This window comes from Carassius carassius, chromosome 23 (assembly GCF_963082965.1).
Source record: "Carassius carassius chromosome 23, fCarCar2.1, whole genome shotgun sequence".
Lineage (NCBI taxonomy): Eukaryota > Metazoa > Chordata > Actinopteri > Cypriniformes > Cyprinidae > Carassius > Carassius carassius.
In genome coordinates, this window is record NC_081777.1 from 30,791,856 (window position 1) to 30,816,724 (window position 24,869).

At 35.0% G+C, this 24,869-nt stretch overlaps 3 protein-coding genes across 4 annotated transcripts in view; all 3 read right to left on the minus strand.

Moving 5' to 3' along the window:
- LOC132101996 (potassium/sodium hyperpolarization-activated cyclic nucleotide-gated channel 1-like) overlaps positions 1 to 8,263 on the minus strand; it is a 72,086-nt gene extending 63,823 nt beyond the window's left edge. Inside the window, exon 1 of the mRNA XM_059507209.1 lies at positions 7,604 to 8,263. Coding sequence (XP_059363192.1) covers positions 7,604 to 8,259 — 656 coding nt within the window. The 5' untranslated portion in view covers positions 8,260 to 8,263. The remainder of the gene's footprint in view (positions 1 to 7,603) is intronic.
- Positions 1 to 24,869, minus strand: part of aamdc (adipogenesis associated, Mth938 domain containing) — a 407,769-nt gene that overhangs the window by 175,676 nt on the left and 207,224 nt on the right. The window lies entirely within an intron of this gene.
- Positions 14,793 to 24,869, minus strand: part of LOC132101755 (neuroplastin-like) — a 33,654-nt gene continuing 23,577 nt past the window's right edge. The window contains exons 7-9 of one of the 2 annotated variants that reach the window (XM_059506941.1): positions 16,120 to 16,141; positions 15,933 to 16,024; positions 14,793 to 15,841 (exon numbers count right to left, since the gene is read on the minus strand). In XM_059506941.1, coding sequence (XP_059362924.1) covers positions 15,964 to 16,024; positions 16,120 to 16,141 — 83 coding nt within the window. In that variant the 3' untranslated portion in view covers positions 14,793 to 15,841; positions 15,933 to 15,963. Of the gene's footprint in view, positions 15,842 to 15,932; positions 16,025 to 16,119; positions 16,142 to 19,582; positions 19,793 to 24,869 lie in introns of those variants that run through there. The other variant, XM_059506940.1, reaches the window with a different exon arrangement.

The following is a 24,869-nucleotide window of genomic DNA, read 5'->3' on the forward strand; positions in this document are numbered from 1 at the left end:
AACTGTACTGTATCAATGTTCTTAATATTCTTAAAGCCAACATGAAATTAAATTTACAACCCATTTTACTCAATTTTATACACTGGAAATGATAAAATTATGAAAATAATGAATATCAGATATCAAGACGTATTATTATTATCAAGACCTATATTATTATAATTATTATTATTATCATCATTGTTCTTGTTGCTGTTAAAATAATATTTTAATAACATAATGCAATAAGATATAATCTGCAAAAAATAAAAAATAAAAATTTCAATAATGTATTAAATAATGATAATTATTGTTAAAATAATAATATTTCAATAATGCTATAAGAAAGCTAAAATTAGCAAAATAAAAATAAATATTTCATTCTAATCTGATTTTTTTCTTCTTCTTTTGACAGTTTCAGTATATAAAGAAATATACAAAATATTTAGAAATGAAAATATTATATATATATATATATATATATATATATATATATATATATACATTTTTTATTTTAGCGATAATATTATATTTGAGGGTCAGTGGAATCAAAAGATTGAAAAGTTGAAAAATAATTATTAATATAATATTAACATATTATTATAATAGGTCATACACATCACATGAAGAAGAATAAAAAGCTAATTTGCCACACTGGAACAAAAAGAGTGAGTGAAAGTGAGATAGTCAGACTATTAATGCCATCAGTAATTGTTTTTTCCCAAGGGATCGGTATAAGTGGGCTGATGACTTTGGTTTGGTTTAGTCATTCTTACAGTACAAAATCACACAGACCTGTGCACAGACATCTCTACTGGATTAAACCAACCCTGTGAAGAACAGATGAAGAAAGCAATGCAAAAGTGTGACAAAAGAACATTTTATCCGGAAAGCATTGCTGTTCTGAAACGACAGAGTCTCTGTCTGAACCCGGAAAACACATCAAACTCTAATGTGCATTCTGTATTCTAAAGCTGCTCCATTTTGCTTTAATGAATTCAACCAGATCTGAAGAAAGAGAGAGAGAGAGAAAATAAACCAGTGAGATATGACTTCCTTCTTATTTTCTGCAATGAAGGTAAGTCCCTTTTGGGAGATGTGTGCCTGGTTGTGCAGGATGAACAAAAGGATGGAAAGGGAAGTTTGTGTGTGAGAAGGAGAGATGAGCAATAGAGGTGGAATTAGTGGAAAGACTTATCAGACCAAATTAACCCCTAATGATTTCTCATGTCCATTGTGCTCACAGACTTAGCTTGTTAGACTGTGATGGATTAACAATATCTTCAATGCTTTCTCTTATTCCCTCTCAAGACTGCAATTTTAACCTCCAGAATGCATTATGAATGCAAAGTTAATGGGTTAGTAGGTATCGTTTACGCACCCAAAACTGTCTGACTATCCTCCGGTGGAACACAAAAGAAGATATTTTGATATTTATGTCCAAAATATATTTTTCTGTGTTCCACCAATAAAGGTTTGTGTTGCTTTAACATCCATTTGGAAACACAAACAGAACTGCCTTAATTCATCGTGGCATAGATTCAACAAGGTGTTGGAAACATCCCTTAGAGATTTCGGTCCATATTAACATGATAGCATCTCGCAGTTGCTGCAGATTTGTCGGCTGCACATCCATGATGCGACTCTCCTGTTCCAGTACATCCTAAAGCTGCTCTATTGGATTGAGATCTGGTGACTGTGGAGGCCATCTGAATAAAGTGAACTCATTGTCATGTTCAAGAAACCAGTCTGAGATGATTTGAGCTTTGTGACATGGTGCTTTATCCTACTGGAAGTAGCCATCAGAAGATGGGTAAACTGTAGTCATAAAGGGATGGACATGGTCAGCAACAATATTCAGGTAGGCCGTGGCATTTAAACGATGCTCAATTGGTACTAAGGGGCCCAAAGTTTGCCAAGAAAATATCCCCCACACCATTACACCACCAGCAGCCTGAACCATTGAGACAAGGCAGGATGGATCCATGCTTTCATGTTCTTTACGCCAAATTCTGACCCTACCATCTGAATGTCGCAGCAGAAATCGAGGCTCGTCAAACCAGGCAATGTTCTTCCAGTCTTCTATTGTCCAATTTTGGGGAGCTTGTGCGAATTGTAGCCTCCGTTTACTGTTCTTAGCTGAAAGGAGCGGCATTCTGTGTGGTCTTCTGCTTCAGGGTTCGACGTGTTGTGAGTTCAGAGATGGTATTCTGCATGCCTAGGTTGTAACGAGTGGTTATTTGAGTTACTGTTGCTTTTCTATCATCTCTAACCAGTCTGCCCATTCTCCTCTGACCTCTGACATCAACAAGGCATTTTTGTCCACACAACTGCCACTCACTGGATATTTCTCTGTAAACCCTAGAGATGGTTGTGCGTGAAAATCACAGTAGATCAGCAGTTTTTGAAATACTCAGACCAGCTCGTCTGGCACCAACAACCATTCCACATTCAAAGTCACTTAAATCCCCTTTCTTCCTCATTCTGATGCTCGGTTTGAACTTCAGCAAGTCGCCTTCTCCACATCTAGATGCCTAAATGCATTGAGTTGCTGCCATGGGATTGGCTGATTAGCAATTTGTGTTACCAAGCAATTGAACAGGTGTACCTAATAAAGTGGGTGTACATGTATATTTATATATTTTCCACCAAAATCTTGCAGCCCTGGGTTGCATTTCACAAAAGCTTCATAAGCCTAAGAAGTTCATAAAAATGATCGCACGACTGATCTTAATATTACGGTCTGTTTCCCAAAAGCATTGTAACTAAATTAGCACTTGAAAATCATCGTAGATCTACGAGTGCTTTGGAGTAATCGTAAAGTCCTAAGTGCATAAGAAGACAGATTTATGCGGTCAGCCCCTCCTAAGTAGCACTTAAAGCACAGCTACGTGTGATTGAAACACATGTGAAACAATAATGAACGATCGTAAATCGACTCGTAGAAAACACTCTTAAGCGCTAAGATCAATCGTTATTGAGAAACACATACGGATACAGGTTTGAAACAACATGATGGAGAGTAAATGATAACAGAATTTAAATTTATTGGGTGAACCATAAATCTTAATCTAAATGTCCTTAAATGTTACATAAATACTAAAAAGATGGATACTGTAATGCATAAAATGTAGGGCACTATAGAAAAATCTCATCTATCTTGAATAAGGTTTTCCTCTCCGATTTAAATGCTCAGTTTGCAAGGATACGAGAAATACAAGATAAGAAAATACTTTAAATACTCAGAAAACATCCACTCAGTCTCTTTTCTGTCCTGCACAACTCATATTTTCAATAACTGATATGATAATGCCTGAAACTTCAAGTTACAAGCAGCAACGTCTCACTTGAAGCCACACAAGCTCTTCCTTCCTGCTACTGATCACCATCACTTATAGAACTTCCTGTGCTTTAATTCAAAGTATAAATGCATTTAGGCTTTGCCTGTTCTGTCATAATATCATTTCACTTCTGTCAGCATCAATAGCATATCAGTAAATAACACATCTTATACAGTAGATGTGGCCCTTGCAACACACAGTCATGTCCATTACATTAATTCTATTAGTGTGCATGGAAAAATACTAACAGCCAACATGCACTTAATCTATAATTATTTTGTGGAACTGCAGGGAAGTACACAACATCTGCTGTGTAAAAGTGACTTCATTTAATTTCCATTTTAGCCAGAGCAATTTAACTAGCGTTATGATACAGTAGTTATCTAAAACTGAAACAAACATTTAAAACAATATAAAAACATTCTTGTTGCTTAAAATAAAATAAACGTTAAATTATATATATATTAAATTGGCAGCATAACATCTATTAAAACTTTTAAGTAATGCAAAAAAATAATACATATTAATTTTAAACAGTACTGTTGTTTTCTTCAATGCATTTCCTATATGACCCTGTAATTAAAATAAATAAACATGACCCAGAAATGCTCTTGACGGGTTTTTGGATTCCCCCAGTAGTTATTATGAAATACACACCTCAGTCGTGAACCAAACAAAATCATTGCTCTGAATCATTTCCTCTAAGTCAATTCAAAAGGCTGAAGCTCACAGCTCGGACGCAGCACTCCTTGACATTTCAATTACTGTGGTCACTGTCTCTTTGTGTGCGGTCAGCACCGATTGGATTCTCACTCATTAGAGCAGGCGAGTGTCTGATCTGCACCGATCAGTAATGTGTGACCTGCGGAAGAGGTGAAGGCATCAAACAAATGACTAAATTACAATGATACGGATAAATCTGTGCATACGGATGGATGGAGACATGGAGGATTTTAATAACAGGTTCTGCAATCTCTGACTCGCCGGGTTTAAGTGTGGGTAAAACGGGTTCATTTTTATGCATATAGCACAACACTAATTACATGCCCTTTATGCAACAACAAACATAAACCACCCCGACACAAATGAAAACCCAAAACTTCCTTTATTTGTCATTTCCTGCGGAGGTCAGTTATGAGAGGAAGCCGGGGGAAATCTGTCTCTGCTCAATGACTTGGGAACTGATACTGCAAGTACTTTAAGAGCATGACAAGATAAATATATGGTGGATGACACGCTGCACAGAAGAGGATTTTGGAAGTGAGGACGAGTGTATTGTGTAAGGAATGGGCTGATGCTATAGAGAAAGGACCAGAGAAGCTCTGTTGAAAAACCTACAGTAGTTAGCTGCCTACCTAGATGGTATTTTAAAGTGGCAAAAGCTGACAAAAATGTAAGAAACAACATACTGCTGGTTCGATCAAACTGCAAGGCATCACCACAAGCAATCTCAGAATAAATATTGAATTCAGAAAACAAATCCGAGTTGGTGAAGAGTGACAACAGTTATATAACAGCTCAACGTGGAGTTACAAGCACTGATAAAATAAATTAAATCAATATTAAAAACCGACTACTTTTACTTTTTTATCTATTTTCTTTTTAAACACTTTTTTTCCTGACTTGTTATTTTATTTATCTCTCAAGCACCTTTTAAGATTTGTACAAATAATTTTAAAGTATGCAAAGCACGTTGAATTACCAATGTGTATGAAATAGAGTAAATGTACAAAATGCATGAACTTTATTATGTCTTTCTTTTTAATGTTATTTTTATTTCTCATGCACTTTTTATAAATTGTAATCATATAACAGTATGTAAAGCACGTTGAATTAACAATGTGTATAATAAACAAATAAATTAAATTAATTTTCCAGCATTTTTTTTTTATTTCTCATGCACATTCTATAATTTTTAATCATTTTACAGAATGTAAAGCACTTTGAATTAACAATATGTTACAATATGTATGAAATACAATAAACACATCAAATGCTATAAGTACTAAACTCTGCTTTGCTATTTATAAAAAAAAATTCATGCACTCTTTATTTTTTAAAATAATTTTTCAGTTTTTAAGGCACTTAAATTATTCAATGTGCATTAAATAAAATACACAAATAAACTTTAGTAAATACTTTTTTTTAAATTCATGCACCTTTTATACTAAATAAATAAACTATATAAAATGTTAAACCCTAATGCAATATAGTGTCACGTCTCTTGTTGTTCTTCAAGTTAATAGTGTTATTTTTGTGTTGCTACAGAACGAAGAGGGGTCCCTAATATATCCAAGGCTCAATCTTAAGAATGCTGTGTGGCCTTTATCTCCAGTAACGATGCCCTGGTGTGTGACCTTGCTGTGGTAATTATGGAGGTATACGCAGGAGGAGATTAGGCCTGTAATCAGCGCTGGAAATTCAGTCTATTGTGTTCAGAGGGAGAGAAGCAATGATATTATTATCTGTGCCACAGCAACAATGTGAGCTGTGCAATAATGCAAGCTTTGATGTCACTATTTATATGCAGTTTTTTTTTCTGTGAAAGATAAAACATACATCTTTACACAGGTCTTTTCCGTAATAATCTTCCCCTCCACCAAAGCTCTGAAATCTCATTCATTATCTTTTTCTGTGTTTTTAACCGAGCCAGGTTTGAGGTCATTGACAGTACTACTGGTTCTAATAAGCATCTCAAGTGAACAAATGAGATGCCAAAGCTGCAGCGGACAGGATGATTATCCATAATAAACTAAGGAAAGGTTTTCAAAAATGTTTTGCAGCAAAAAAAAAAACAGTTACAACATAAGGGAGAGTAAATATTGGCAGTAGACTTTCATTTTTGGGGAAATATTCCTAAAATTTTAGATTATTTAGGTATATCAGGAAAAACATCCTCTCATCTCCACTTGATCACCGAACTGCAATGTCTCCTCCATTACTTTCAATTTTAAAACATATAGCGAGGATGACAATTAAACAATATGCAGGAGCCCTCGTGTATGATGCATTATAAAGGTATATATAATGTACAATATAATGCAGTATTTTTTTTCATAAATAATTGTAACCAAAGTTAAAATGCATCATAATATTTTCAGACTCCTTGTTGCACCTGAAACTGAGTGTCAAGTATTAGGTAAACCGTTAACAAACTTCCTCCCTCAGCACTGACACACACACACACACACACACACACACACACACACACACACACACAGCAACCTCATATTCTATCAGTCTATTCCCACACTGCCTTTCATATCCTCCAGGAACAATGCTGCAATCTCATAATGTCTAGCAGAATAAAAGCATCATCTCAGGATCAATAGGTAAACAAGGCAAACAGCAGTTGAGTCTCTGGAGGGGGTTGGGTTAACGGGTTAACCCTGTGTCGCACGTTACCCTACCGATTCATGAATGAAAACAGTGTGTGAATTCAGCCTAATCACAGACATCCAAGACACACAGTGTTTGTGAATATGCATTTAGCCTGTTAAACATTTTGAATGCAAAATACATGGCAGGTAATTAGAAATGAACTAATGTTAGCTTTTTTTGAAGGGTTTCATCCACAGCATGATTACAGTTTCATGCACTCATAACCACAAACGAAGCATGAGGCAAATGTGCACAAATATGTGTATATGAGCATATCAAACCTATATAGTCAATGTCATCCCCAAGGACACGTCTTAATTAATAAAGAGAGAGTGTCTGGATTTTATGTAAAATCCAAGCAGCTAATGCACTTTGACTGTCAGCTGGGAGAGCTTTGCCTGGTGTGTTGCAAAATGGCACATTTGGAAGAAGAAGAAGAAGAAGAAGAAGAAGAAGAAGAAGAAGAATATATAAACGAAACTGAAATGTTTTTGACTTTTTTTGGCTGCCAATTCTTCAGTGGCATTTGACTTTGAAATGGAATGGAAAATGGTTATTCGACGGAGTATATGTAACTGTAACTATTTAAAAACATTAATATAAAAATTTTTATAGACTGAAGAACATTTTAATAATCTAAAGAATTTTTTTTCAACTACAAAGAACCTTTTGTGCAATGGAAATGTTATAGATTCCTCATGGAACCTGACAATAAAATTTTTTTATAAACTTTTATTTTTAAGAGTGCATTGGTCATGCCTCTCTCTTAATATCCTTTCGTTTGTTTTCTTCTTCTTCGATAATGGTTTGACACTATTAAAATCGCAGACCAACTACATTACTTTCCCCCCATGCAGGGGTGTAAAGAGAGCAGTTTTTAGGAAGGACACAGAACGGGTTACCTGAAATCACTGTAGGGGTGAATAATCCAGTAGCCAGCGGATTTGACCCGTTCTTGCTCCCGTTCCACCGCCTTCTCGCTCCCAAACATCCTCAGGGAAAACTTATTGACCCCGGGCTGCAGCATCGCCCCGAATTGCCTGTGCATGAAGCCCTCTTGATAGTACCTCTCGTCGTCAGGCAGGATCTGCTCGATGCCCTCCAGCTTTATGAAGCCAGCCTGCTGATCCGGGACGCCCGGTTGCTGCTGCTGGCTCGCACCGGCGGCATCCTCATCCTCTCCCCCGCCGCCCGCGGCTCCAGGAGGGCTCTCCTCGCTCGGAGTGACTTCTCCCTCCGTGATCAGACGCCTCTCCTCCGCTACATCCGATTCGTGGACGTGCCGACTGGTGATGGAAGAAAGGCTGCCTCGGAACCTCCGGCAGTCCCCGTTGGAGCTGGTCTTTACGGGTCTCCCGATGTCCGTCTCCATGATCACGGACTCTCCGCTTCTGGTCTCCCCCTCGGAGGTCGGCGACGGCAGGGGCTTCATCCGGATGCTCTTCCTCCGGGTGTCCTTGTCGGAGTCTTCTGCATCACCCATGATGAACGCTTTCTGTCCGATGTGCTGTGGCAAACTGTAGAGCCTTTTACGCATGGACGAATGCAACCTGTCCATTATGACATTGAAACGGGTGCGCGATTACTTCAATGACAAACGAATCCAACTCGGGTGTAATTATTGCCACAAATCCCTGTGCACCAAAACCCGAATAGTCTGAAGGGTTAAACCCACCTGTCTTTCGCTCAAGCACATGCCACGGCGCATTAGGCTACCTGGCTGCCCAAATTCGCCGGATCCAGTGGTCTCCAGCTTAAAGGCACTGACTGTGTTGCAATTATAAAGTCTGAGGAAACGCAGATCCGCGGCGCGGAGGTCACGCACCCTCAGGATCCCCGTCGGGTGTCAAACACAAGCAGACGCCCGGGATCGAGTAGCCCACATCACCGCGTCCCGAGTCGCTCTGATCCCGTGAATATTCATGGTGATGCTAATCTGTCGGGTTGCCATAGAAGCGAGAGCAGCAGCTCAGCCCACCCACACAGATCAGGTCCCACACACCTACAGTCAAACCAAAAATTATTCAGACATCATATAATTTTTGATATATTTTTTATTAGTAGGTGCAGGACAATAAAAGAACTTCTCTTTGAGCCATTTAATCAGACTGAATAAAGTTTTTTGCACTAAAATCTTTTTATCTGCACTGTTTGTTCACTTCACTGGTTTGCACTCTATCTGCCATCATGTGCCTTGAGCTGCTTTATTTAACTTTATTTTAATTTTAATTTTATTTTATTTTTACATGCCCTTATTGTATAGTTGTATTTTATATTTTATATTTGATCTAGATTTTTAGGCTGTTTTCGTGTAAGTGTTATCTGTATGCACCTAACGCAGTTTCAGTTCTCTGTATGTATGTGCTGTACACGTGGAAGAATTGACAATAAAGCAGACTTGACTTGACTTGACACTATGTAGGCCTAAGTGAGGATAAAAAACTAAAGTAAAGTGTTGCATATTATAGGCTACCCAAACATTCTTCATACAGTGGACTTCCAGTAAAATTGATACAAATTTGGAACCAAAATTTTGATCTGACACTTTGACCATGTTTTGTTACTGAAGTTATCTGACATTATCAAGATCATTTGTATTGGGACAGTTAAACACTGGAGTTCTTTGTCATATTTTATTACCATTTTCTATAACGAATAAACTGTGATAATGTGAGAAAATTTTAAGGTGTTGGAACGGCTGTATTTTGGTTTGACTGTAACCAACGGTTCTCCTCACAAAATTTTCACACAATATTCGCATTTTACACACGAAACCAACCTTTAGAGTGGCTTTATCTATGCAAATTACATTGTCATATTATTTATTTGTTATTTTTAGAGACCACTGATTGGTGTCAGTAACCCAGAGGAAAATAACTTTAGATTTATACGAATTTAACCACTGTTTTATACACATTGTTGTTTTAAAACGTAGTTCCTCAAATTATAACAGATTGGTAATTTCAGTTAAACATAATTAAACCAAATTTACACTAAAACACATTATTTAAATTTTCTTAATGAAAATATTGGATGCCGGGTGTTTTGGGTGGTTTTTAGGGTGTTGTTAAGTGGATGCTGGGTGTTTGCTTTCCTGTTCAAACAGAGTTCACCCCAAGTCCCTGTACGATTCTGTTAGTTTCTGATTTGGGTTTCTTTCAGGTTTTTAAATCCAGTGAAAGCACTGGCCAGCTGGAGATGAATATTCTGGGCTCTGGTCATCTGCTAGTATCTCAACGCCAGGAACTCTTGGTAAGATTATGTGGAAAACACACAGGATCTGTCTTGTGACCAATCAAATGAATTTTTTTGGGCTGTTTATGAAATGCCGCTCTATAAGCCTTTGACGCTCTTCTTCCCATCAGGCTTTGAGTGCAGGTTCCGCTGAGCCCATCATAAGAGCTTGACCGTATTTCTTTTCACCCACAGAAAGAACAGCATAATCCCCTTCCCGTCCTGCTGGGCCTGGCGCTGTCCATTTGGGATTGCCAGGCTGAGTGCTTCTGATATCTCCCGACAACAAGCCTCAATCTTGGACTCGTGGACACAATAGTCCCTGGCTCCTGCATTTCACATGCAGTCACATTTCCAGCTTTCATGCAGAACAACGGAGCCAAATGAGGCCTCGTGCCCATCCAGAGCAAAGCATGGGGTGATTTTGAGAGCAAGGACCAGCGTTCAGTCATGGATATGAGTTTATAATCTAAACAACCGTTTTATTATATAAAACAAGTTTACAGACATTTCCGTTTTCTAAACAGAAACAAAAAGCTTTACATTTGAAAAAGTTACTTTTCCATCAAATGAGTTTCAAAGTTTAGATCGGGTTTTTGTTCTAAACAGAGTGCAATAGTTGTTTGCTTGCATGCACAACAAACCAGATACAATAAACAATGCCGTGCAATATTTCACAAGCAAAGATATTCATTTTAATCTTATCCTGTTTTAGCATTTTCCCACAGAGAGTAAAAATCTGTTTTTAGTTTAAAGTGTGTACTTGATGTGAGTTACAGCTCCATAGAATTACTGCACTTTCCACATCAAGTATCAAGTGATCTTTAAAAGTGATTTATGATAAATCCAAGAAAATAATTCTGGTTTTGATTTTGCAGGGGAAAGTTCCCCTGTTTGTTCTTGCTTTAAAACGTTAACTATACCCACTTGAGGAGAAGCTTTAGTAGTAGCAAAAGAAACAGCAGCAGTATTAGAATCAGAATAAATGCTGATATAGTTCCTGGTTGCATATTGCCTGTGAGGTGAACATAACAATCATTGAAGTTGTTACTAGAGCCCTCTTCTGACACGCTTGTGTAATAGCAAAAAATTAATTGTACTCAATCTTTCAATGAAGAAAATGCTTTTATAGATGTAGAGGCATTGACTAAGCTGATATATATCTACATACCACACCACCGACATAACATCCATGCAACCTTTCATTAACAAAAAAAAATTCACATTTTCTCCAGCGCAAAATTTTAGTTAGTAAAAATATGAATTGATTCTTCAGTTTATGTAGAATTGGCAGCAAGTATTTCTGAATCTGCATTAGAAACACTGGAGGAGGTTTGCTGATGGCAGCTTCATGCTGCTCTGCTTACATGTGTGTTTTTCAGCCTGATATAATCCTATTAAATGAGGCTCTGCTGGATAATGGTGATGTGTGGTCTTGTTTTCTTGTGTTTTTTATTTATTTATTTTTTCGTAGGAGGGCTTTTCTCTGCTCAATGCACAGAGCTTCCTGAAAATCCAGCACAAATATGACAGTCTGCTGTTCAACAATAGATTAAAGGTGAGAAGCAGTTCTGTGATGTTTCAAATGTATGCATTTGATGAATGAAGTATGTTCCCATACCTTGATCTGCAGTTTATACGCTAAACAGGATATGATGCGAGCATGTTGTCCTGAAGGAGGGCTCCGCCTCTTTGTCCTTGAAAGCAATAAACAATTTTAATATGCAAATAAAAAAAAAAATGCTTCCGAGTGACCTTCAACTTACAGTTCAAAGACAAAATCTGTGGCTTGTTAATTAAGCTAATTATCTCTTCTCCAACATGTCTTTTTGAACAATAATTCCCTGCTTTATGAATACTGATACATTTCTTGAAAACAACAGTCTTGGTTGCAAACAGCAGAGCATCCTTTATGTGCAAATGCAATGCATAAATCATTGCAAATGTATTTTTGTGTGTGTGTGTGTGTGTGTGTGTTATTTTCCAAATGCATGTTTTAAGGAACACCTAGTTGATACGTGATATGAAAATACAGCTGATTACAGTGGTTCTTCTGTGTTTTTGTTTTTTGCATGTGTGTGTAAGGGTTAGAGGCGTTTGATCCGACTGCAGTTTGATGGCAGTAGTCGTGCAGAAGCAGCTGAAGGCTGCAGGATTATGTCCCTGTCCAAGTGCATCTGACCACCCCTGCACCTGCTGCTCAATCTGATCATGCAAAGCCTGGACCGTCTACACAGCAACAGCAGGTTGGAAAAACTAGACTTACTGTTCATCCACCCATCCATCTTCTGAAAGATGTTTGTTAATATAAAGCTAAACTATAAGGTAACAATGGTGTGTACAGTAGACACTACTTGAGCAGGTTGCAGTGGTAAGAGCAAGTGACAGTGATGGTGGGTTTGTCCTTTGGCTTTAAAGCAGGTCACATCAACAGCCTGGTTATTACTAGTGAGATTCCCGGTATGTAATGGGTAACATACCACCAAAAGAACAATCCTTAAGCAGAAAGCAACTATTTATCTGAACTACATACTTAATATTTATAAACAGTAATAGTAGCAAGCTATAAATGGTTAAAATGACTTAATGCAGGTAATAAAACAGAACATTTAGCAGGAAATAAGGTAGAGTTTATTTTGGATCATTAGTCATGGCACAACTGGCTTGGGTTTTTATCGATTAATGTTATGTTTTCCTTGTTTAGAGTCATCTGAGAAGTTAATCTATCTATCCATCTGTACTAACTGTAATACATAATAGGTATGTCAAGCTATAAACAGTTTAAATTACTTGTGTTCCACATTTAATGCATGTAATCTGACATATATCAAAATATTTAACAGGATATAATGCAGCACAGGATTTAACTGGATGACAGAAATGGCTGGTGATTTATTGATTTATTATTTTATTTTTTTGTTAGTCAGCAGAAATAATTTGAGAAGTCATAAAATTTTGATGAACAGTTATGAAAGTTAATTAATAAATTCATCATTCAGTCTATCTATCTATCTATAATATTTATAGAAAAACAAATACACAGATATTTGTGACGTTGTGATCATATTTTGATGAAAGATTGTTTCTTGTCTTTATTTTATCATGCAAATATGAAGGTTGCACAATAAGACCAGGAACATTTATTAAAAATATATATTTTTGTTTCAGCATCCATTTCATTTGGAGGGCAGTTAATGTAACTAATAATGAATGTTAATTTGGTTTTCCGTCACTAGGTGGAGCTGTTGACACATAATGATGATAAATGGATGAGGAGAGAGAAATAATCCCACCCTCATCTGAACTGCTTATTTGTGAATCCGAAATGTTATCACACAGACTTGATGCTCTAAATATAGGGAGCACAAAGCACTAAGGAAAGTCTCAGTGTAAAATATAGTTAGTGGCAGCCGGATGAGAAAGATTGCCAGGGATGAGGACATTCAATTAGTAATGAGGGTATTGATCGGCTGCGGAGGCCCTCTGTGTGAATCCTGACACTATAATGATCGGATCTATTTCTGTTTTCACTTCAGACTCCTGAAGATGCACCACAAGTGGCCCCTGCCATCGTCACGGGGCCGCTGTCTATCAAACACCTTTCTCAGGTACCACTGGATCTGCATTGATCCGACAGCCTGGATCTGGTGTTGAGTCACTGCATTAGATGCTGTATTCAGTGATGTTTTAATTTGACCTCTGAGATGTCATCCGTGAAGTGCACACTGACTTTTCATGCGCATTATAATCTCTTCCTCTTCAGTACTTCCTGGGTTAGTGTGAGCTGTCCTTGCTGATGGCGTGTCATCAGTGCACGCTGCCCCCTGGAGACCTGGAGGCACTACTGCGCGTCTGCCTGCTCCATTCTGGTTTTCTGCTTTGGTGGAGGAAGTCGAGAAGAAGATGAAAGAGCTGATGCAAGAATGAGGGAGAGTGTGCTGTCAAAATCACTGTTGTAGCTGACAAAAACTAAAACAATTAAAACTAAAATAAAACTAAGATCTTTTTTTTTTAATTGCAAGGAAAGCTAAGAAATAGAAATATCACAAAAAAATTGAAAAATGATTTCAATGAATTATAATTAAATAAGTTGGCGTGCAAATTACTAGAAATGTTATTGAAATTTAAATAAATGATTTTGTTAATTGCAAGAAAAGCTGAAAGATAGAAATATCACAAAAATCGTAAAAAAATTATTTAAACTAATTGTAAAAATAAATAAAAAACGTTGAAGTGTAAATTACTTAAAATCTTATTAAAATTGAAACAAAAGATTTTGTTAATTGCAAGAAAAGCTGAAAGATAGAAATATCACAAAAATATAAAAAATATATTTAAACTAATTGTAAAAAAAAAACCTTGAAGTGCAGATTACTTGAAATGTTATTAAAATTGAAATAAATGATAAGTATTAGATGAAAAACAAAGTACAAATATAGAAATGCTGCTTTAGCGAGCAACTTTATTAAAATTTTCTTAATTGCAATAAACCTGAAATAAAATATAAGTATTATATGTGAAATTTTAATTGAACTAAAACTATTATAAATTTAACTGAAATAATATATAAATATTTAAAACTGAAAAAATCTTAAAAATAGAAATGTTACTTGGCAGCTAACTGAAAATAAGCTGAAGTATAAAAATTACTAAAACTAAAATTGTTATGAATTCAGTTACACCTTTGCTAAGCTCCGCCTCCATTGGTTATTAAGACAGGCTGTACAGAACGCCCATAAAAACAAGTAAAAGTATGATTTTTTTTGTAAAATGTGCTCAAGTCAGTAAGGCAGATGTTTGTTAATAGATAATGTGATTTATAGCACATTTCTACAGAATCACACAGAAACACTGACATATTTTGGAAGCTTTATTCTGAAAAAGGAAACAATTGGATTCACATAGTTTGTAATGGCTTTAGCTCCACCCACTTCCTCTCTTGAATGTTGGTCCATTGTCATGATGACACACACTGTATTGATCAGGCGTTGTCATGCATCTACAGCAGTGCATTTCAAATGTGAAGCACCCTTATCTCTGAACTGTCCCGTTAAAGCTTTTTAATTCTCTGAAATCAAACAAACCCGCCCCGCTTTACAATTGTCAGTAGGTCTATATGAATACATATTGCATAGGATTATAGCCATGCTGTACAAGAATCTTTTCTCTAAAAAGAAACAGGACATTTAAAAAAAAAAAAAAAAAAATATTCCTTTCCTTTTTACAGATGCTATCGTAATATTTGAACACTTACAGCACCACATGTACAAGACGTCTAAATAACTCTAGAAAATAAATGTTACTTTTTTCATTTAATACAATATCAGCTTTAAGATTAAATACTGTTCTGCCACTCACAAACGTTCTTGCATTCTAGTTTAAGACAAAACACCTCCTTTTAGTATTGTTTTATTGGATGATAAACTGTACAAAGATTTCAATGATTCCTTACTTTTTTATACATTTAAATTTCTTTAAAAACACACACACACACACACACTCTGATATACTCTCTCTCTCTCTCTCACACACACACACTGGCTATTCATTTGGATGCAACGCCACTTAAAGTAACAATAGAAAAACAATATCTGAATCTTATTTGATTATGTTATTGCATGCATTCGAGACGACACGTAGATATGAAAAAGAATTAGTGCAGCAGGAGGGCATGATAAAAGAACGGAATGCAACGTTAACAGCACATGTAGTAAAATCATCTTCATCATCATCTTCAGCGTCCACATTCACACACATCTTGAGCCTGAATAAGGCAAACGTAAGACAGTCTTTATTGTTCGTTTCTGCCAGTGTAATGCTGTCGTTATTGTTGTTTTCTTCTCCACGTGTCTCCAGGAGTGTATCCTCTCCTCGGATATGTATGGTCAGGATATGCAGTTGGTCATCTGGAAACAGGGGAAGGGGAAGCATTTAGTCGACTAAAGGGAACGTTCGCATGCGGTTTTGTAACTCCAGACTGAATCATGAATCGTAAACCTTCATCTTTCTTCTATGTCGGTCCGTGGGCTCAGTTGGCGTTCCGCTGTCGCACGTTTTTGTCTTTGTGGTTGTTCGTGGAGTTCGTTTTTCTGCGTGACAGATATGTACGGTTAAACACTTCACAGCATCGTGAACCACACGTGTTAATAAACTCATTTATGGCGTTCATATATTATGTTCTTACAGTGTTGCAACTGGTTCATCATCTTCATCAGGTCGACATGCAGGTGAAGAACATGCAAGAAGAAAAGACATTAATCAATCACACTTTCTAATTACACTGTACTTTTTCAGTTTCAGAAAATGAGATGATAAACATGATTGTTATAGAGTTATTTCACATTAAATGCTCTGCGTAAAATGCAACAGCAGCCAAATGATTTGAATATTATATTATATTATATTATATTATATTATATTATATTATATTATATTATATTATATTATATTATATTGACCAACATTCTGAAATAATTTGTTTTATTTATTTTTTCTCTGACTAGGCTTATCATTTCACAATTGAAGTGCAAACACAATAATTGGTTTTTAAAAATGTAATAGTTTTTTTTAGATTATCCACTAATATTACAAAAAAAAAGAAAATAATAATAATAAAAAAAAAACATGATCTCCACTGAGGACATTATATGGGTTTGTAACATCATCGCTAATGTCTGTGATATTTAAAATTTCTCGGTAAGCCATGGTCATTTCTATGAAGACTGTAATGCTCAGCTATAAATAAAAATATATATATATATAATATAAAAAAGAAAATATCTATTTTTATCTTGGCTACTAACTAAAATAGACTACAATTACTAAAACCATATTAAAATAATTTATCGAATAAAGCTGGAATATAATCTAAACATTAGATCAACATTTTTTTAAATTATATATATATATATATATATATATATATATATATATATTTTTTTTATGTGAATGTTGCCATGGCAACTTAAGTTTAATTATTTAAATCGCAAAAAAAAAAAATGTAATTGAAATAAAGCTGAAATGAAATTATTTGATATTAGATGAATAACTTAAAAACATATTTAAAATGGAAATGTCTTGGAACTAACTGAATAAATTAATTCGTTTGTTTAATAAAATTACTAATTAATTATTTTGTTAATTGAAATAAATCCGAAATAAAATATAAGCATTACTTGAAAAACGTAAAAATAAAATAAAAGTTAATAAAATGGAAATGTTGCCTTCGTAACTTACGGAGAAATAAAATACATTTAAGTTGCATTATTTAAAAAATATTAGATGACTAAATACACATATACACTACACATATATTAATACTTAGATATTAGATTAATAACTTAATGTTAAAAAATAGAAATGTTGAAAATATATAAGAAATAAAACATATAATAATACTTATCCAGCTATTATGAAAAACTGGAAAAGACATGTAAATCAACTGGTGTGTTGAGTGCATATATCTGCTCTGCAGATGAACAGAACAGCAGTAGGACTCGAGCATGTTATCGCTGATGCAGGAAGGTCATTTGAGTTAGAGGTCACTGTGTCTCTCCACAGACAGATGGGTAGTTCTGGTTAGTGTATGCGTGTCAGGACAGCACATGCGTCCACAGGCAGCAGCATTCACATCGCTGGACACCAAGCAGGTTATGATTCTCACACACAACCTCACTCTTCTGAATTCACAACCATCAGACTAAACACTCGGATCAAGTTTTTCCCCCTTACTGTTTGCATATAACATAGAAAACTAATGTCCCTGTGCAGATCTACAAGCTCCAGTGTAAAGGGTCATTCACACTGGCCAGCGATTCAGATCAAGTATCCAGTTTTATACTGAGATCTGAGTATGTAATGTGGCCATTTCTAGTAACTCACAATGTTGAGCAGAATTTAACTTGAGCGATACAATGGATTCTTTTCAAACTAGTTTCCACAGTTATTAACATCATAAATCAAAAGTTTTTATAATTTCATTTGGTTTTACATCTAATGTACATTTACAACACTATACTTCGTGTAATATTGCCTTACTATTAAATTGCAGTTTCTAATACAACAGCAAATTTGACATCTTCTGATCAATGTAGTCAATCTCTCCATATTTTATTTCCTTTTTTGGAAAGTCATCAAACTCCTACTGTGGTTTGCAAACTAATTTTTCACATAAAATAAATAAAAAATACAAGATTTCCAAAACAGCTAAAACTGCTTACAGCACATTGAATTTTACATTGCAATTTTAATTCTTGCTCATGATTTAATGCATAATATAAAGCTGCTTTCCATTATTATATTATATCATATGCTACTGTGATTTGCAATACTTATTTCACATTTAATTTAAAATAAAAATAAATAAATAAAATGCAATGATTGCAAAACATTGCATTTTTCATTGCAATTTCAGGAAATTCCAATCACTGATAAACATTCATCTTGTTCATGATATAATGCATTATATACAGCTGTTTTCCATTGTATTAAATTATATTATTTTATATTATTTAATAATAATAATTCTAATTTGTGGATCAGATTTTCAAAAACTATGGCCATTATTGTGCAGCCTGCTATTAACATTGGTTATTCGATCTCCAGTTGAATAAAGTCACCGTCAGTGTGAACAAACGTTCATGATGCAGTAATTCACTTTGCCTCGTGTCAGTATATCTGCACACAGAGGTGTACGCCGCTGTGGGAAATATGAAATCCTGGCACGAGGATTTCAGCTGTAACGTGCGTCATCGCATTATGTCCTCATCTCTGATTCTTATGATAAGACTGTGGGCAGATATAATCTACCTTAATCTAGTGCAGCCTCCCATCACTCCCTCTCCTGGGGACAAATCCTCCCCAAACCACAAAACAGAACACGCCGTTCATGCACGCCAACTTTCTCTCCTTACTGCATGTTTTGCATGCGGTCTTGCTGTGAGATAGTGTCTGTAGAGGTCGTTCAGACAATCATCCAGAGTTAAACAAACAGCCAGACACACGCTGTAATTGACGCTTAAAAATGAAGCAATTATGCTGAGTCTCTCTCTCTAAATATATTGCATAAATATTAATATATAAATATATACAGCATAATGAAAATATAATAATTATGTATATGTAATTAAATATATTTATTATAAATATATATTTTATAAAAAATTATATAACAATAAATATGTACAAATCTTAGTTAAACTTGTACTATATATAATTAGAATATTAAATCATGTTTAAATATAAAGTGTTTTTGTTTTTTTACAGTTAACTACATTTACTCTCCAATTATCATTACTGCAATGCAAATATAAATAAAATAACTAAAAATAAAAACTAATTCTAATTACAGTAATTAAAAGTAAGTAAATGTAATGTTTATAAATTGTAAATATTATTACAATTGTTAATTATCCAAATGTCATTGTGGTATATGTTGTGCTACTATTTAATGATTTAAAAAAAAAAAAAAACACAGTTACATTAACTTTCTATTTTAACACAGTAAGGGAGATGAAAATATATAAATAAAAAAAATCAAATTCTTTTAATATAAAGGTGAAATATGTCAAAATAAATATGTTTTGTTGAGATTCATCCATTGACTTCACACAAAACTATAGTACTGTATTTTAGAAGCTAAATTTCCTGAATTTCCTATACCTTGATGAATGAAATACTAAAAATAAATATTTTAAATGTTGACAATGATAACTGCTGATGACTCATCATGACACATCTCATCATTCACAACAGCTTTTTAATATCTTTTGATAATTAGATAAGCACGCGTTGACACCCCAGCCTGAATGAGGAGACAAAGAGAAGCAGACATTTCTCAAGACATGCAAGCTCTCAAACTTACCAACAAGAAAGAATACGGAGCCACATGGAAGAGGAAAAAAACAAACAAATTTTCACCTGTTATTTACTTGAAGCCATTATATTAAGAAGAAGAAAAAATAGACTCTGTTGTGACTTTCGGGGAGGGACTCACAATCGTTAAAAACGTTCATTCAGTTCGATTGAGCTCCTGAGTTATTCACTAATTGCCATGAGTGTATATTTTAATATGAACACACAAACTCTGTTTGTTTCCAGCTGAAACGGTCCTGTTTGTTGGCAGACACAGCACTGGTTTAGCACTCACAGCTCACCTGACAAATCCTGTGTTCATCAGCACACAAACTACACGTCAACATAAAACAACATTCATAGCCCCAATCAACAAGTTCCTCGCCAGTATCCCAACAAAACAGACTTTCAAATCTATAATTATTTGCTGTTACCACTGTAATCTTTGATACTTGAACCAGCAAAACCAGCCTAAACAAAAAGGGCTGCATGATAAATTGCATTCTCAATTTTTGCTTCTGTTTATTGAGCGTAATCCGCGACATTCACCTGCTGGTTATTTATCCTGAAAACATTTCATTTTTGCTTTATTTGGCAACAAGCCTCCACCAGCTTTTATGTTTGCGGTTGCCAGATGTCAAGAGTTTAAATCCCCCAACCAAAGCTTTCCTGCCCAATGTTTTACTTGATCTTCCCAACCTGGCCCACACATACTCTCTCTGCGCTGGAAAAGAAGAAGAAGAAGAAAAAAAATTATGCTCTAAATATAGCAGCAAACATGCAGGTTGGTGTTTAGCGATATGTGATATTTTGCTCAAATGAAAGTGTAATAATGCCAGTGTTTTTATTTCACACGTTCGTTTGCTGCAACTAGATCTGTAGTCAAACCTCAGTGATAAACTGAAATAAATGAGAACATGAATCTTGACTATAATATTTGAAATTGTGGTTGCTGAAAGAAAAAATGCATGCAACTTCAGTTGCATGCAATTTTGTTAAATTTTTCTATCAAAGCAACAACAAAAATTAATTTCATTTTTGTTTTTGCTTTGAAAGAAAAATGTATCAAAATGTGTTAATATTAGGAATTTCACAGGTTTAGCTTTTGAAATTAGTAAAAACTTGTGGGGTGTATTAATTTATATAATTATAATACACAAGGAAACTAGATGAGGTCAAATAATCCATGCAAGTTTATGTTTTCTTGATTTGTGCTTCTGTATATAATGACAATAATTGTGATTTTTGAGCTAAATAATCATGATTACCAGTTTAAATATTTTCATGCAGCCCTATATTTTACTGTAAAGTGAGTAATTATTTTAATGAAGGATCAAGACAACAGATTTTTTCCTTCTGAAAAACATGCAAACATGAATCGCTTATAAAAGTGGGAATGTTTATAGGGAAAGTAAACATTTCGTCTTGACTTTAATAGTATATTTCTTTTATTCTTCCAGTTTGTGTATGTGAAAAACCCAATGCATCCCATGCTATTTACTGCTAGACATGTAAACAAACACTTAATGAGTGGATGTTGGATCTGATAAAGACTGCAGTGAGACTAAATAAGACAGAAGTGTGGTTAGTTCTAGATGGAGTTAAGCTGAGTGCAATAAAAGCAGCTCAGTTTTACCGAGATTGTAAGTCATGTGTTGTCAGTCACTCACAGCACATTGTAAAGGGTAGCGTCTGACCACCCCTGGCTCTGAGATACCCTTCTGTGGTTCTGCAAAGGTCAAATTAGCATGGAGCTATGCCTGACTGCATCCCTTTAGAGACTGTCACACTCACAGCCACGATATGTTCAGAGCAGAGCTGGTTTAGACCGACCGACTCTGCATCCACACTCTTAAAGGGGTCATCGGATGCCCATTTTCCACAAGTTGATATCATTCTTTAGGGTCTTAATGAAAAGTCTATAACATACTTTAGTTAAAATTTCTAAATGGTAGTGTAAAAAAACTCCCTTTTTTACCTTGTTAAAATCAGCTCTGCAGAAATCAACCTGTTTTTTGCATGTTGCTTTAAATGCTAATGAGCTCTGCTGACCCCGCCCCTCTCTTCTGTGGGGTGACGAACCATGCTCTGAGAGACTGTGTACTTTAGCCACAAAACTGGCTAGATTAATAAAGATTAATAAAGATTAATAAAGATTAATAAAAAACTCACTTCTGATGTAAGTGAAGCTGGATCAGGAATGGTTCGCGCAAACATAAACACATTTAGGTAGATCGGGAGCATATTTCCTTCACAAACAAAAGTAATCCACTGCATCTTCAGCTGCTCAAATGTTGGGAGTAAATGACAACTTTTATGATCATTATTACATCCAATAACAGAACACCTCAATCGCTATGGAGCGCTATAGAGATTATTGGCACTGAAGAACCTTTAATATTCATGAAACTCTTTCATTGAACAAATTGTTCTTTATAGTAGAAAATTGTTTTTTAGGATTATTTAGATATTCTTTACACAATTTTTTTTCTTTAAAGGAATAGTTCACCAAAAAAATAAATATTTGCTGAAAATTTACTCAGCCTCAGGCTATCCAAGATTTAGATGAGTTTGTTTTTTTCATTAGATTTGGAAAAATGTAGCGCTGCATCACTTGCTCACCAATTCCGAATGGGTGCCGTCAGAATGTTAGTCCAAACAGTTGATAAAAACAACACAATTATCCACAAGTAACTCACATCATTCCAGTCCATCAGTTAATGTCTGGAGAAGACAAAACCTGTGTGTTTGTAAGAAACAAATCCATCATGAAAGCGTTTTTAACTAAAACCACCACTTTTGGTCAAAATATGAGTCCATAATCCATAATAATGACTGACAAAGTAGCTTCATCTAGAATAGGAGAGAAATATGCACAAATCAAGCACCGTTTACAAACCAAAACAGCTGTATACAAATATATGGGTGGATTTTGACGCAACAATTTGAATTTGAAAACAAGAAAATATATATATATTAATGATGGATTTGTTTCTTACAAACACACAGCTATTGGCTTCTCACGCTGTTAATTGATGGAGTGGAGTGGTGTGGATTTCTTTGTGGTGTGGATTATCTTGAAGTTTTTATCAGCTGTTTGGACTCTCATTCTGACGGCACCCATTCACTGCAGAGGATCCATTGCTGAGCAAGTGATGCAATGCTACATTTCTCCAAATCTGATGAAGAAACAAACAATCTACATCTTGGAGAACATGAGGCTCAGGACATTTTCTAAAAAATGTTTTTTTGGGGGATGAACTACTCACTGAAAGGTTCTTTTGGGAACCAAAAATAGTTCAATTGCATCACTACAAAAATAAAAAACTTTTTGGAAACTATATTTTTAAAAGTGCAAAGTGTGACAAATTAATTTAAAACAAAAAGAAACAGCCTTGCTTCCAAAAATCTTGTGATAACTGGACAATATTACCATCTCTGTTTCTCTTACTGAGACGAGAGAATCTTGTGCAGCTGATGACTGAATCAATTATACATTTACTTTAAGAGCGCACAAATGTGAGGAGCTCCAGTGCTCTGATTTGTCTTTCTAGTGGATGATCTGGTCTCAGATTAAAACGTGGTCAAGCATAGAGGTCAGTATTTCCCAGTGGCTCTCCTCTGACTCAACACTCATGAATATTCACTTGCACAACTACGCTAAGAGCCCCATCCGTAAATGACCCACTAACAACCTGCTTCAGAATATATTATTGATTGTGGCTTCAATGTTCAAAACAGCTTATATTGATTATTCTAGTTTCTTCTGTTTGTGTGGTACATCAGGGCTGCACAATTATCTGAATATATAAGAACTGCAGTTACTGATAATGTAGTTAAGTCACCAGTTGTTTTGATTAGAGCAGTCAGTATTTATGTCTACTTCAAATGCATCCAGATTTTCTATTTGCAACATGTTTTTGGCAGCCATTGAACTCCATAATCAATCACAGACTGCTCTGTTGAGAACATGAATGAAATGGCCAATCAGAGTCGACAGGCCTATTTGTGTACGTGTTTATTTAAAACAGATGTTTTAATATGTTTTACTTTCATTTGTGACTGTCACATGAAAATAAATGCTGAGGCAACATCATTTGAAACATCAGGAGGAATTTAACAATTACTGTTCTGATTCTAATTCCATTAATGATTCTTATGAGAAAGTAAATTTTAGACATTTCAGAGATGCAACAGAGAGCTCAAGAAATAAGTCCTAAAACTTGGAAATTTGTTGCATTTTTACGTTTATGGTTGCATTGTGCTAAAATGCTTGAAATAAGGTCTGTGTTTAACACAAACTCAAGATATTTTCGCGTTTTATTCTCAAACATAAAATACATGAGTAATATGATTTTTAAGCCTTTATGTTTTTTGAAAAAGAAGACAACTTGCAAGATTCCAGATGGTACAACAAAGGTTGTAGGGGACATTAAAAGTCATCACTTTGAAAAGGTTGCTTTACAGCCTTGTGTTTATAAAAGCACACTTGCAAGCTATTCTAACCTAACTTTTCCACTTGTCGATTCTAAATATAGATTAAAAGTAATGGTGTAGTTAGTTTATAGCCTATGTTTAACTTTTTATTTACACTTCAGTTGTGAAGATTATCATGATGAAGAAAATATGTAAAAATCACACATTTTTATGCAATAATAAAAAAGCCAAAGTAAAAATCCTATTGGCTTTTTGTTTCAAAAACAAGTAATTCCTGCTGCACTTTATTCCTTCTGCATTTCAAGTCTGTTCTGCATGTATGTGGAAGATTTCATGCAGCTGCCTCTCACAAAATAAGTGCTTTATGTCACTATTATCAAGTAAAATCAGCAATCATAATCGTATATCATAATTGTGAAGCCCTACATTTCTAGAATAATTCACTTTATTTTCTGATCTACTGCCAAAACAACGGCACTTCAGGATGATATTATATGTGTCCCTGGAGCACAAAACCGGTCTTAAGTCTCTGGGGTATATTTATAGCAAGTGCCAAAAAAGAAATAGTATGGGTCAAAATTATAGATTTTTCTTTTATGCCAAAAATCCTTAGGATATTAAGTAAAGATAATGTTCCATGAAGAT